The 14,930-nt window shown below is 42.8% G+C and overlaps 1 protein-coding gene across 3 annotated transcripts in view; it reads left to right on the top strand.

Moving 5' to 3' along the window:
• Tmeff2 (transmembrane protein with EGF like and two follistatin like domains 2) overlaps window positions 1–14,930 on the top strand; it is a 358,120-nt gene that overhangs the window by 255,126 nt on the left and 88,064 nt on the right. The window contains exon 10 of one of the 3 annotated variants that reach the window (XM_036172754.1): window positions 10,537–13,578. The exons of the other annotated variants lie outside the window; for them this stretch is intronic. Within the exon in view, the coding sequence (XP_036028647.1) occupies window positions 10,537–10,546 (10 nt within the window). The 3' untranslated portion in view covers window positions 10,547–13,578. Of the gene's footprint in view, window positions 1–10,536; window positions 13,579–14,930 lie in introns of those variants that run through there. 3 annotated transcript variants of the gene reach the window in all.

The raw sequence follows: 14,930 nt of genomic DNA, 5'->3' as shown, positions 1-14,930 counted from the left end.
CCCTCCAGGATGGTTCTCTTCACAACAGCACACACAGGACCCTCCAGGATGGTTCTCTTCACAACAGCACACACAAGACCCTACAGGATGGTTCTCTTCACAACAGCACACACAAGACCCTACAGGATGGTTCTCTTCACAACAGCACACACAGGACCCTCCATGACGGTCCCTTTTTACAACGGCACACACAGAATGGCCTCACTCTCCACACATGTTCTGGTGTCTTGCTTTTGCAGTTTTGTGCCCTCCACGCCATCCTCGTACCCTTGTCTTCACAGTGCTCAGGGAAAGTAACAGATTCTCACATAAGCCCCTGTAACACCTACCAGTCTCCTGATTCTGTTGGGGGATTTTTCTGTATTGGGCCACATTTCTTTATGCAAGTCAGTCTTTCTCTTAGACTAAAAGCAATGTGACTCTAAAGACCCAAGGCTTGCTAATGTTTTCCATTTATTCTACAAGCATTTACCAGGTGTCTATATTATGCCTGACAATATTCTTGGCCTGTGGTATTGCATGGAGTAGGAATGGGTCTCTGCTTTCAGAGGTAAAGGTGAGCAATAAGCGAAGATTTATCAAGCCACAAAATTAAAAAAAAAAAAAAAAAACTTTAAGTTCTACTCAAAGAATTAAAAAATAGAGTCAAATATTTCAGGGTACTATCGTTAGTAGGGGTGTGGCTTCAAAGTAAGTATAATATTGAAAATCTCGCCTCTGAAATAAGGCAGATGTGGGTCCCAACTTAAGACCTACTTTATTACTTACTTAACCTTGGGCAATTTGCCCGAGTTTCTTATGCCTCCTATTTAAAATGGAGAAAGCAGCATCTTCCCAAACACACTGTGACTACTATAAGAAATAAAACAGCAATCAATGTTTAGCTTGGAACACTGGCATGCACAAAGTAAAATGGAAATATATGGAAATACTTTGTAGGGCTATAATAAACATTTATGGTAACAGTAAATAGTTATCATAAAGCATACTTTATCAGCAGAGTGATGCATGATGGGAGTCGTACAGTCAGAGTCAGACAGACTCCAACAATCACAGTCATTCAAAGGAGTGCTTCTTGTGTCTTTGGAAACAAGAAAGCTTGTTTTGGGTTCTGGGTAATGCAGGCAACAAAGAGATCAAAGATCAAAAAGGATCCAACTCATCTAATCCCCCCAAATTCAACTACCATTATCATGTCTGAAAAAGGGGAACATCATTCTTTTCCTTTAAAATCCTGATAGCACATAGCACTGAGCAGGCTGTGCTCTCTAATCGGGGTGAGTCAGTATCCTCAAGGAGAAGCCAGTGCAGAAAACTGGACTATGACAAAGCTTATCTCAAAGTCACATTAGACTCCGCTAATGGTTGTCCTCGGATGCTGTTTGCCAAGTCAGGCCGCACCTGGATAGACTGCTCTTCCTCAATTACAGGAGACATTTCACTTCCATAATTAATCATCTGGATATCAATAATGAAAGCTTCTTCATTGAATTAATTGATATCTCTATATGAGCATCCACAGGAAGCACACATAAAAGATGGAGGAAGGATGAAGGGTTATATGCAGTAATGGGATTAGTTTTGTAACCAGCACATAAATCTATGACTGTGCATGGCCTATTGAAGTCAGCATGAGAACATATAAGAAGTGCTACCCATCCAGTCTCATGGGGGTTGGAAATATGCTTTACTGGTTCAGCTATTCTAAGGATACAACCTTGGTTGAGCTCCACAAATGGTAAAGGGGCTAACTGGAGTATCCTATATACTTTTAGTTCTTCAGTTAGTTGTCATTACTAACCTCCCATGAGGTAAGAAGTGAAATAAATAGCATTTGCCTTGACTTTCCCAATCCAGGAAGGACAAAAACTTAAATGAGCTAACAGAGCAAAATCAGGTATTGTGGTGGGGGGGGGGGGGGGGGAGGACAGGAGTAGGCCAGGCCCTGTGCTGGGCAGACACTCCAGCCTTCCTGCTCCGGTAAAGGCACTCACTCCACACAAGGCTTGGGCACAGTAACTAAGCTGAGAAAGCAGCCCTCTGGACCCCCCACAATCAAACCCATTCTTGGGGTATATTTTGAGATGGCTCCACGCCCTTCCTCCCCAAGCATTCTCCTGGGTCTCCTCTCATTCTCGGAATGCTAACCACCTCTCTTTTCTTCACTGCAGGCAGCATCCATCCTTTGTTACAGCCCTTCTGGGCACACAGTCCAGCTTAGTTCTTCTCCATGGACTTAGACATTGGGAATAGGAGTCTTTTATATGAGTCCAGTTTTTCATGAACATAAAGAACAGAGCAATGTCCCAGATTGTCGTCACTGTATATCAGATAATTAATAAATATACTAAGAAATTCTGTCCAATTAATATTTAAGATTAGACTATGTAGCTAAACCCAAACAAAAAAATAATCCTACAAAGACACCAAGAGAAAAATTATTTTATTTGTGGGTATCATTTCTGATCATTTCTATGGATATATATTCAAACATGAACACAATAGAAAATTTAATAACAGGTTTGAGGACCTGATTTCAATTCCTAGAGAACCCATAAAAAAGAGCCAGGTATGGTGGTATGATGTACTTAAAATTCCAGTGCTTGGGATACAAGGACAGGCAGACCCCAAGGATATGCTGGTCACCCAGCCCATCCTACTTGCTGAAAATAATAGATAGATGAGACATATATATATATATGAGATAGAGAGAAAAAGTAGTACCTGAGGTACAGTACCACAACACCCAAGGATGACCTCACACACGGGCATGCATGTGCATGCACTCATACAAGAACACATGCACATACATTAACATATATACAAAAAATATAATACTTAAATAAAGGAATATACAAAGAGCTGCCAGTCATTGCAGACGCTGAAGTTGCCAAATAGAAGAGACGTTGAATTTTCCCTGAACAAACTGGTCCAATAAAGACACTTTATTCTACTATCACACATGCTATTCTAAGAAGTCCCTTTATAAGAAGAAATGAAGACAGCACCTTGGCCAACACTTCCCTCCTCACAGAGTAAAGCATGACCTCTGGAACCACTCCACTTGTTCACATCCACACCCTCTAGACCAAAGGCCTGTCATGAAAGAACCTCCAAGTAAAAAATGACAGCATGAAGGACCGATAAGATCTGGGTGGAAAGTGAAAGGTTATGGGAAGGTGAGAGAGAGAGAGAGATGGACATATCAAACAGCTGGTGGGCAGGAAGGGAACAGTTCAAAAAGGAGAATAAGAGTCAGTTTATTCAAATTCTCCTAGAAGAAAGGAATCGGAAACACGTGAGCAGGGTTTCTGGAGTATGGAATGGTGGCCGGAACACAAGGAGCACAAAGTGGGTATCCAGAGGCTTCCTGCCCCAAAGTCTGGCAAGGCTAACCCCTGTACCTCGAGCTTGCAGACAGAATAGCTGGCCTGGCAAGCTGGGCAAGGATGAGGCCACAGCACAACTCCCCAAAATGAGTTTCCAGGCCTCTGGGTGAGGACAGACTGTGTTTAAAGTAAACATTCAGTCCTCTGCATATTTTCTTCCTCACAAATCTTGACCTTGAGATATGTAGATTAGATGCTTTATATTCTGCAGGGTAACCTTGTCCCAAAGCCCAAGATCAGCTGCATAGATAGAGAATAGAGGAACAGCGAATGCCCTGCACCTGAGGCCATCCCCCCTCTTGGGGCTGTGCAAGAGGGGTAGCAATCACAAACAGACTTCTGGATGGTCTCTAATCTGCCTGAACTTGGAAAACAAAATCCCGGGATCATAAAGCAATCCTGAGTCGCATTAGAAAAGACAAGCTAAAAAAGGAAACCGACTAGTCCTTGCTTCCAGAAGACAAATCCGTCTGCAGTCTGCCTGGGGATATATGGGTTAGGACTGCCAAGCAGAGCAAGCCATTGGAAAATACTGTTTGGGTTTGAAAAGATGAATAGAAAGAGAAAAATGACTGTTCTGTAAGTGGAGGTTAAGAGAGAAGTGGAAAGGGAAGGCCCGGTGCTGTGCCTCCAGCCTTTCTGGAGGCAGGTGGCCCAATCCTTCACAGGGCAGTGCCAAGCAGAGCTGGATGATTTGTAATTAAGCTCACAGACCAAAGAGTGAGTCTTGTAAACAGCCAGCAGTGGTGCTGACTTCCCTCCAGAGGGCTGAGACTCTGCTGCACCAGCATCCGCATAATAACATTATATTTCACTTTTAAATAAGATGTACATGACTGTGCACTTGCGCCCAATTACAGTAATACATGATTTACATAAAATTAACTCTCCTGCTTAATTACAGTCATACGGGGATTAGGGGGAAAGGCTTTCACTTGGTGAACAGTACATGCTTTAGCAGTTAGCCTCCCCATGACATACAGTAGGTCCGATCATAACAGAAAGGAATTCTTGAGGTGCTGGATCTCCACAGAAGTGTTCATTCCTTCTTCCAGCACTCTGTGGAAACTGAGTCATCCCATCTAGAACGCAGGGGTTCCCGTTCTGAAATGTGAGCATATGAGCTGGGTTGCTTTGTAGCAAGGGTGGATCTAGAGTTCAGAAGTTTTCTGTTCAGGGTGGAGTTGAGGCCTCTGGGTAATCTAGCAGAGACAAAGAAGGAGCCTCTAGAGCCCTAGGGCAGATAGGAGGAAGTGCCGCTTTCCTTAGAGGGCATCTGGAGCCGCTTTGACACCAGCGTGAATATGCACAGGCGGTTCTCTCATCTCACTTCTGACGGTCCCCCCCCCCCCCCCCCCCCCCACCCCCGTGAACATCAATACAGTTCTTGTCTGAGAAAGACTTCAGATTCCACATTCAGGAAGAACTGAAAGTGAAGTTTTCCACAGCCCTTACCAAAAGGAGTTGTTTTTATTTATTTGTTTTCTTTTCTGCTATGTTGTGTTCTTTTTTTTCTCCCTTCCACCTCTGCCAAACCCACTGGCAGGAGTGGAGTTGAAGAAATTCATTGAGCTGGCAGAATAAGAAAATGAGTGGAGGGAACAGAGATTGAAGCGCCATCCTTAACAGTTCAGTGGGGACGAGTAAATGCCTCTCAGAAAACCCACACAAAAACACTTCAAGGAGATCAAATGCTCATTGTGCTGGCTGACCACAAAAGATGGCAGTCTCCTGTCACCACATCCTCAAGCCGGTTTTCACCCAGTACACAGAGAACTAAAGAAAAGCCTTTGAAAGAGAAAGAGAAAGACAAGATATCCGGTGAGCTCCTAGGGAATGTGTGGAAGAGAGAGATCTACTCTGAGCAGATGGCACTTGGAAAAACAACTTCAGGTCAAAATCAGAAAAGGGGATCTTTTTGTCAGTGCATTGAAAACAGATCCCATTTCTAAGTGAGGTGCTTCCGTTTTGAAGTTCTGCTCCTAGATCCTGTTCCTACAGCCTGCCAGGCGCTTCTGTGGAAGGACCATAAACTAAGATTTGCACGTAGGAAACAAATTTCCCTTCATAATTCTTGCACTTATTCTGCAACAGAACACCCATGTGAAGAGATGTGTTAGGAACTGAGTTCCCACCGTCTTCTGCGAGGAAGATTTCCCAAGATTTCTTTAGAAGGTCTAGAGACAGCATGGAGCCCCTGGGAGTTTAGAGAAAAAGCCTTCAGCCTTCTGTGTTTTACTTCCTTCTTTTCAGCATGGCAAATGTCTCTGTCAGAGTTCCAGAGACATGACAGAGATCCAATGTTTGATTCCGGTGTGCCTGTTTTTGCTTCCTTCCAATCAAGGCGTCTCTGTTCTCCGCACTTGCTCTCTCCTTAGCTGCTTCCTCTTCTGCCCAGTGCTATGATTCTTTAAAATGCTGGCATTGACCTCGAATTTTTCATTCTCTGAGCCTTTGTTGAGTTGTCCCTTCACAATACCAAATGCCTCAAGAGAGCAAACCTCAAGAGTGGTCTGACCCAAGGAACACTGCTAGACTTGAAGCTAAACAGACCAATCAAAACTGTCCCCTGAGTCAGTCGGGACCCCTCACTGAGCTTGGGAGCAGTGCAATGAACTGCCCTGTCTGGTTTCGTTTCTGTGGCTGTGATAAAATATCCTGACAAAGAGCACCTGGGGATAGGAAGGATTTATTTAGCTCACAATTCCAGGTTACAGTCCATCATTGCCAGTGTGTCAAGGCAGCTCAAACACCTGGCAGTATCACAGTCAGGAGCAAGTCCATCCTTGGTTGGTTGCTAGACAGTGTATTCTCAGTTAGCTTTCTTCATTCTTACACAGTTCAGGGCTGAAGCCATGAAGTGAAGCTGCCTGCATTCAGCCCTGGATCTCCTCACTCCAGTTAACAATCCAAACAACCCCCTCAGACGTGCAAACAGTCCAACTCGATCTAAGTAATTCCCCATTAACAGTCTACCCCGGTGATTTTAGGATGTGACAAGTTGACAGAGTACTGACTTGGTCTTGCTAGTCATCTTAGAGAATTTTAAGGAATTGTTACTATGGCTTATGGAGTATAATATTGTACTATACACAAAAGGTTATAATGTGTGAACAGAGACAAATAGAGAACTGCAGGCATTTATTTCCTGCTCATCTTTCAAAGGAAGAGAAATTATTTGGGGCCTTTATGAATATACATTTACTTGCTTATTTCGTACATGCAGTAACAGTATCAGACTTAGAATAATGTAACTGGAAGTCTGCAAACACCTTGCCAGGTGACAGATCTAGAAGAACACAAAGTTAAGATGTGAATCCAGAAGAGCTCCACATCTATCTTGTCCTCCTTACCCGTGTCTTTCCAGGCCACCTGTGAGGTAGGTGAGGCTTGTCCGAGTGGTGCTGCAGTTACCGTTTGGGTTATTTTAACATTTGGATTCTGTGGAAATCACTGAGGGATAACCCTACAGACAGCGACAGCCTCTCTGTTCCCACCTCCCCTCTCTCTTGCCCATTCTCCAGGCTGAATAATTTCAGTGATTCAATGTCTCTTTCCAACTAAAGTGCAGGTACAAGAGGCAGAGTTGAACAAGGTGGCTCAGACATCAGAAGTGATAGCATGCCAGACATTGTCTTGTTCACATCCATGTTTACCTTTTGTTCCTGTTTCTTTCCAACTTTACTCCAAGGAGTGTTCAGCCTAGAGCTAGGAATCTGTCTCATTGTTGACCCAGGTGGTAGATCCCAAATTAATATTGAATGAATGAATGAATGAATGAATGAATGAATTGAAGTCATTCTTGGACCTCTGCCAAAGATCCTGGAGAAATTGCTCTATACGTGTCATAATAGTGCATATATGCAGAAACTGAAGATGCGTTCAGTTTGAAGGTTATACTCCCCCAAAAGATGTCCTGAAGTGTGCATTGATAGTAGAGACCATCTGAAGAGAGTTTAGCATACTTTTTCCGCTCTTTATTCTGATCTTGCATCAAGCTGACTAACTTCCAGGTGGCCCCCTGGTGGGGCAAAGGGGATGGAGCTGGCATGCTATAAATTATAGTGATTACAACATGACAGCAGGCCCCCAGCTGAGGTCTGTAACTCCCTGCTATGAGAGCTTTCAAGGACATTCTGCTTCCTGAAGCTTTCCGGAGCTCAAATGGCTTTCGCAACTCACCAAGCTTTTTTAACTTCCATAATTCTGACACTTGTTGGATGCATTTTATCTCCCAATCAATTTAATTAGGAGATGTCAGATTAAAAATGATCTGCCGTTTCTGAAAGGCACTTGAACTCCAAGACACATTTACAAAGCCACCGTCTTTCATTGTCTCTCATTCTATCCTTGCAACACCCATTTTAGGCAGCATGAAGAGACAGGGCTTTGTAACACCAATTGCCAAAGAAAGAAAAGGGGGCAGGGCAGAGATGTAGCAGAAAGCAGCGAGGCCGAGGCGTTATCGGAATCTCTGTGCATCAGACACAAACCTTTTAAAAAGCTATGATGGGAAAAAACGCCCTGTTTTAGTTCTTGTCGTTGTTACTTATTTCTGAGTTTTCCTTTTGTAAAAAGAAAGAGCCACTTTTTAAGTGGCTCTATGTGTCAGAGATCAGAATTGCCAAAAGGTGAACTGAGGCATAGGGTAACACTCAAGCATACATGAAGAGAGGGACTTGGTTAAGTCCCTGTTCCCAATTCTATCCTTACCCATTCATCTGAGTGGGCACAAAAGAAAACCCTTAGCTACCTAAGAAAGTACTTTCAGAGCTTCCAGGGTAAACTGTAAGATGAATGTTTCCATGAGGTCCGCTGTAAATGAAATCACTGTATTCTGAGTAAATTCCCTTCTGAAATGGCAAGCAGAGAGGTCACTCTAGAACAGGAAGCAGCTCTGGATTTCACTTTCCAAGCTTTTCATGCCAGGTGGAGGGGCTGAGAGGGGAGATTATGAAAAGCTATTCGCAAAGACATCTTTCTCATACTATACTACAGGGCTTTAAAAGTTCAGGTAAAAAGTCTGTTTGGATAATGATTGCTAGAAATGATTAGTAGGTAGAAGACCTTAAATCTATTAAATCAAACTGTATTGCAGGGCAGTTATAAATGATGCTAGAGGTTATTAAACTGATTTTCACTGCAGATATTACTATTACATGTTGTGTATTTATTATTAGATGGTTAGAATTTCATTACTATTCTCCTCCTTGGTTTAAGAATAGCAAATTAGGCTTTCCAGTGGTGTTTAATTCTGCTGTGTGTGTTGTCTCCATTGAGCCCATTCAAATCTGTCTTGGGCCCAATGAACTACTCCGGAAAGAGCTGTGAGGACAGAGCTATATTAGGAACAACAAATTCAGTACAACGACAGCTTTGCCTAGCTGTGAAGGGGTTTTCCAACTGTAAGATCCTCTACATTGAGTGCCTGGGACCCACACAGAATCTAGCCATGTACTTCTAATGTCTGAGTAAAGACTTGCAGCACAAATGAACTGTAAGATCTCTGAAGCCAGGCTGTTTAGTCCACCGGTGACTGGTTCATTCTGTTAGCATGCTCTTCAGGCTAAAATAAAATCTCAGGATAAATATTTTTTTTATAAATTGAGGAAGTTAATCATATTCAATTTTATTTAATGCTTTGAAACATGGGTAGAAGGAAATCTAAGAAAATGAGTAGGAGTCCCCCGGGGTTGACAGGACAAACACCATCTTGGTAAAGCAGCTGTGGTGTGTGTGCCATTTGAGAAGTCTTGTCCGAGCGCTGGGATACCCTGAGATGTTACAACCAAAGCATGCTGGAACTCTGTCAGCAAAGCATTCTAGTAGTGGGAGAGAATCTGAGGTAGAGCGTGATTTGCCTGGTTTTGCCCTGTATTTTGAAATTGGTGGCATGTCCTCATGACTTCCTTGTCGTAATGTAGTCCAGGAAACAAAGAGATCATGTACTTGTACCACAGTGACAAAGGCTCACCAAACAGCAGTCGTGATGCAGCAAAGCGCATTACTGAGTACTCTGGATTGTGTTTACTTTTCCTGAGAGAACTGTCCACCCTGGAAATCACTCATCTCACAGACAAATTTCAGGTTTCCCTCTCAATCTTTGAATCCCCAAATTGTGCCAACCTTCTGAAAGCAAGATTGCCTGCTGTCTTGTGTCTCATTAAAGGTCCTGCAATCACCAGGATGAGACCCACTGACCATCATCATGTGCACTGGAAAGAGGAGAAAATAAACTAAGAGCTCATCCTAAGGAATCCCATCAACAGAACCATTATAGTACCTGTATACTTCTTCAGGATGAGCAAAGAAATCTTTTCTCCCTGCCTTGTAGATATCTTGATTTTATACAATAGCTTAGCTACAACTTTGATTGAAAAGACACCCCATCCTCTCGGTTTAATATAATAGCCATTGAGTTCACCCATCTGGGCAAAGCACAGCAATGTAGGAACAAAGCAATTAATATTATAATGTGTGTGAGAGAGTGCGTGTGTGTGTATGTGTGTGTGCACATGTGCGTGTGTTCATGTGGGGTGGGGGTTGTTGGTGTGCCTGCCTGTGTGCATCCCTACATGTGTAACTTTGACCAGTCAGGCCTTGCAGCTGTTAAAGTACTTGGCTGGTCCACATTACTATGAATATCTCTTGAAAGTCAATTACAACTCCCAAAACTGAAGAATTAATTGTTCAGCTCTGCAGAACTGAAACAACACATGAAGTTCAGCATACAAGTTCCACGGGAGTAAAAACAAAAATTCAAGAAGGTTATGTCAGATTTTAACTTCCCTATCATTATTAATTTAATTTCCAGTCATTATGATAATACCAAGCATTTAGAATGCATTTGGTGTTTATGTAAATGAAATTACTTCTCAAAATTACAATTTCAAATTAATATGCTATTAAAAATGTCACCGGAAAGTGCTTTTATTATTTTGCCAGTGAAATAAACGTTCCCTGTTTCTTTTTTATAAATGAAATTTCAGCACTTTAAAAAATCTTCCTTAGGTTTTTGAAAACTGTAATGTTTCTGTTTGAGAATTCTCCTTATGCTACATTAGTGCCACGTTCTTTGACAGCATAAAATATGCAAATATAGCCTTTTAATGGTGATTTTTCATTTTGTTGCTGTCATTTAACTCAGAAACAAGTGAGGCTGTTGCAACTCATCGCTTATAGCAGTGAAGTCACTGAATTGATGTTGATGTTCAGAACAGAGCAGCTGACACAGGAAACAAAGACGTTTAAAATACCGCCACGTTTGCTTCTTCCTCAAAGGATAATAGAGTTGTTCAAGTTCAGCCTTGGAGAGAAGCTCCTACCTGTGGGGCAGAGAAGACACACCATTACGTCGGAAAAATGAGCAGCCAAGGCTTGCTCCACTTGGATACTGGTCACAGAAAAGAAGGGAAGGGATAGAAAGGGAGGGTGTGAAAACCACAGCTTCCTAGGAATCTCCGGGTCTGCACCCTGCTTTCTGGACCCCCATCTTCCAGACTGCCCATTTGGCTTCCTGCCCCACTGTCCACCTCTCCTTGCTGCCTCTCTGTGTTACACAGCTTCTCCATCTGTTCCTGGTTTTCAACCTGATGCTTAGGAACCCCCGGATCGCCACATGCTGAATTGCGTGGGAGTGGCACCTTTCATGGCTGTTGGAGCCGAGAAAGGCAGGCAGCTGGGTGGGAGGAAAGTTGGATGGCAAAGCTTTGCTGCAACCACATGCCATGCCCAGCAAGGCTGGCTCTCAGCAGAGAGCTGATATCTGATCTGCAGAGTTGCTAGAACACAAAATGTAGGAAGCTTGCTTGCTACAGGGCTGTACAGAGGAAAATGTGAAGAGGGGGGTCTCCTGCTAATGGGTCAGTGGGTAGCATATTGTATTGAATGAGATCTTTCTCTTAGCTTGACTGAGGTAAATGATCTGAGGCAATTCAATAAGCTCCACTCTGCTTTTCCTAATGCAGAGAGACTCACATTCAAACCACATAAGTAGAAAGAAAACATTTCTTTGTGGTCTGCCCAGCACAAACATTCTAATGTGGTTAATCAACATTCATAGACCTATTAGCAGGCCATGATAATTATTGTAATAGTCAACATTAATTGAGCACCTGGTCCCTTATATGACAGGTGTTTGGTACTTTACACTATTGCTCTGCTGAAAAACTTCCAGTCACGCTCAAAGGCACTCCGTCCAGTCATCCTGGCCCAAGGCCACTCTGTATTTGGGAAGGCTGACCAGTCTGGACTGCATCTTCAGCCCCCTTGTAGCCTTTCAGCTCGTTAGTAAGCTCAGCTTACATGTATTTCACCTCAAGTAGAGTGCCGAGTGGAAAAACCAAGTATGGATATTACTCTAGCTCTGCCCTGTCACAGCAAGTTGGCTGTGTCCTATTAAACCTTCTCACCAATAACAGATACTCTATTGATCCCCTTTATGCCTAGACATGGTTAGTGTTCTCAGCCACAATCCCTTACCTATCCCCTTAACACTGCCTTTTCCTCTGAAAGAATTCCCTTTACTAATCCCACCTAATCAATCCACCATATGTGCCATCTACTCCACCAGATAGTTACCATTTAGCAGGTGTGGAAATTATGCTTCAGAACTTGCCCCACATTACAGACTGAGTAAACACATGGCCAAAGTAGAGAAATCATTTTTCTAACTCAGTACAACTCTCCTGCGTGCCTAGGCTGATCAAGTCTAACTTCATAGTAAGTATGATGGCCTGTCTCTTGTCCTCACCACCATGAAACCCAAACTCTTTCTTAGACTATTGCAGCTCTTTCATATCAAGAGGATTTGCATAGTTTTTAAATAACAGAATAATTTAAGTTTCACATGCAACAAAAAGGCAGGGACTCTAACAACATTGTGGTGGGCAGCAGAAGAAGCCTCATGATTCCTCCTCCTTCCTGCTGTTAATGCCCGGTGTCAGCCTGCCCTTAACTGTTGGTTACACATATTGATTTCTAATGAATAAAACATGTCAAGATTGAGTTTAAAGACTGTGGCCATGCATCACTTTCTCTGAGGAAAGTCTCTGACCATAGTCACAAGCCAACGCTATGAAATAGCTCATGAAGCAAGAACTGAGGCCTCTCAATAGCCACAGGAGTTAGCTCGGACATAGCTCCTTCTCCTACTGGCCCTTTGGATAACTGCAGTTCCAGCCTGTATAGCGACGGTCACTGTGGCAAGCATTAAGCTGGACCCTCACAAAGAAGTAATTTGAAGATTCTTGACGCATAGAAATTATGAGTCATCAATACTTTCAGCCACTAGATACTACAGTAATCTAGTAGATGTCAACAGGGAACTTACGCTGAATTGAGCTCAGACATTCAGTGCAGAGGAACAGAATCTTAACGGTGAATCCTCTGGATGGATTCTGAGCTCTATGAGTCTGATAAGAAAGCTGGGGTGCAGAAATAATCAACATGCACTTTGTCCCAGACATGTGCTGCTGCTCATCTATAGTCTACTCACTATCAAAGCAGCAGCTGGGCCTGTGAAAGGCCCACCTTCCCCCAGGCCTCGCTATTCAGCTGACTGCTACACCAGCTGTATGTTCAATTCCCATAAACTACATAAAGAAATCTTTTAAGGAGCTCTTGTCGTTACATAAGGCTAAATTCTCTCAATTTCAAAAATCCAGGAAAAGGTTTAATGAAAAACTTAAGAAAGTAAGAGAGTCAGAGCCATCAACAGCAGGCAGTGGTTGAATGTCTAACTCTACCAGAAACCCAATGAAGGCCACCAGTTTCCTTTCTATGGTCTATTGTTCTTATATTACATTTTCTTCAGAGAAATCCAACAGATTAAGCTTAAGCTAGCTTTCCTCACATTAAGCAATCAGCTGGCGGGGCAGACAGAAGAGGGTAGTATCATGTAGTGAAAAGTACATGGACATATAGTTCCCAAAGGGACAGCAAGGCCACTACACAGTCACTGTGGTTTCCTTAAAGACTGCCTGCCTCCATATTGCCGTCTCTAATTTTTCCTAACAGTCAGGGTCACGGTTCCCTATCAAGTAAGCAAGACTCATTATTTAATCAAAAGTACCCAGTTCTGATAACTCACCAGTGTGTCCACAATGTGTGCATCAGGCACTTTACATCCCTGTAAAGTTACATGTAGCTCTAATTCTAATTGGTCTTAATAATAAAAACCTGGAGTCAGATATAGGGGTAAATGTGAAAGGTCAGAGAAGTAAAGGAGCCAGCCACTAGAGAGACTTCTTACCTCTAGGAATCCTCAAACCAAAAAGGGGTTGAGCTCCTTTTCTCTACCTCCCTAGTGCTGGGATTAAAGGTGTCTGTCTCCTAAGTACTGGCTCTGTTTCTCTTTTAAACTGGTTCAATCTTGTGTAACCCAGAGTGGCCTTGAACTCCTGATCTTCCTGCTTCCTCCTCCCAAGTGCTGGGATTAAAGGTGTGTGCCACCACAGCCTGGCCTCTGTGGTTAACTAGTGGCTAGCCCCACCCTCTGATCTCCAGGCAAGCTTGATTTGTTAGTGCATAAACACAGTATCACCACAGTCACATTTGAGAATGACTTCGACAGTTTGTACTTTCCCTTTAGTATGGTGATTACTTATGACTCTCAAAGTTGAGCTAAGCTCTAAAACGTATCACTTAGACATCTTGCTTTTACTTGAGAATATTTACTGCCGCATACTGTGCTTGTGGAACACTCATGGTTCATAGCCTTTCCGCTTGTGAGAAAAGTTATCTGGGGGTGTTTTCTGACACTGAAGAGAGAACGCAACTTTCCCTTTAAGAAGAGTCTTATCCTGTTGTAACCAGTGTTTTGCACGTAGTGCATGGGTGCCAGATAGGAAGTTATGACATCCCAGTACCATTCATAGCAAAGAACAGGACTGAAGAAGCCTTAAACACACCTTGGCAGGGACTCAACGCTTTTTAATTCAGTGATTATGAAACACAAATGGGAAACCTGCCTTTGTTTCAGTGTGTTCAGCAGCCTCCTGAAGTTATGCTAAATGAGTATGCACTGTTATTATCCTTTGCTCCACATTTGATAAATACCACAGGAGCTTTTAAAATTATAAAATAAGAAGGTCTGGGGATATAGCTCAGTTGGCAGAACACACATGCATGAGGCTTTGAGCTCAGCCCTCAGCACTGGAAAGGAAGAATCAAAGGAAGGAAGGAAGGATGGATGGAAGGATTGAAGGAAGGAAAGAGAAAAGCTGGCAATTGAAGTCAACGTGACAATTTTTGAATACATGAAAACCATCAGAGGAAGTTGTTCTGAAGAAAGTTCTGTACCCTACTTCCATTTCTTCAGTTGCAGTTGAGACACAATAGGCTTGGGAATTTAAATATTTAATAAGCACCCCAGGTGATTCTGATCAAGGACATTGTCTCTCCACCTGGTACAATATCCTTGTAAAAAAAAAAAAAAAAAAAACCTGAAGTCGGTTCGGAATCTAAACCAGCCAGTTCTAACTGAATAAACACAAACCCTCCTAACTCACATGAACCCAATCACATCATCAAGTCATTGTG

The sequence above is a fragment of the Onychomys torridus genome, chromosome 23 (assembly GCF_903995425.1).
Source record: "Onychomys torridus chromosome 23, mOncTor1.1, whole genome shotgun sequence".
Lineage (NCBI taxonomy): Eukaryota > Metazoa > Chordata > Mammalia > Rodentia > Cricetidae > Onychomys > Onychomys torridus.
This window is presented reverse-complemented; position numbering and strand designations above follow the sequence as displayed.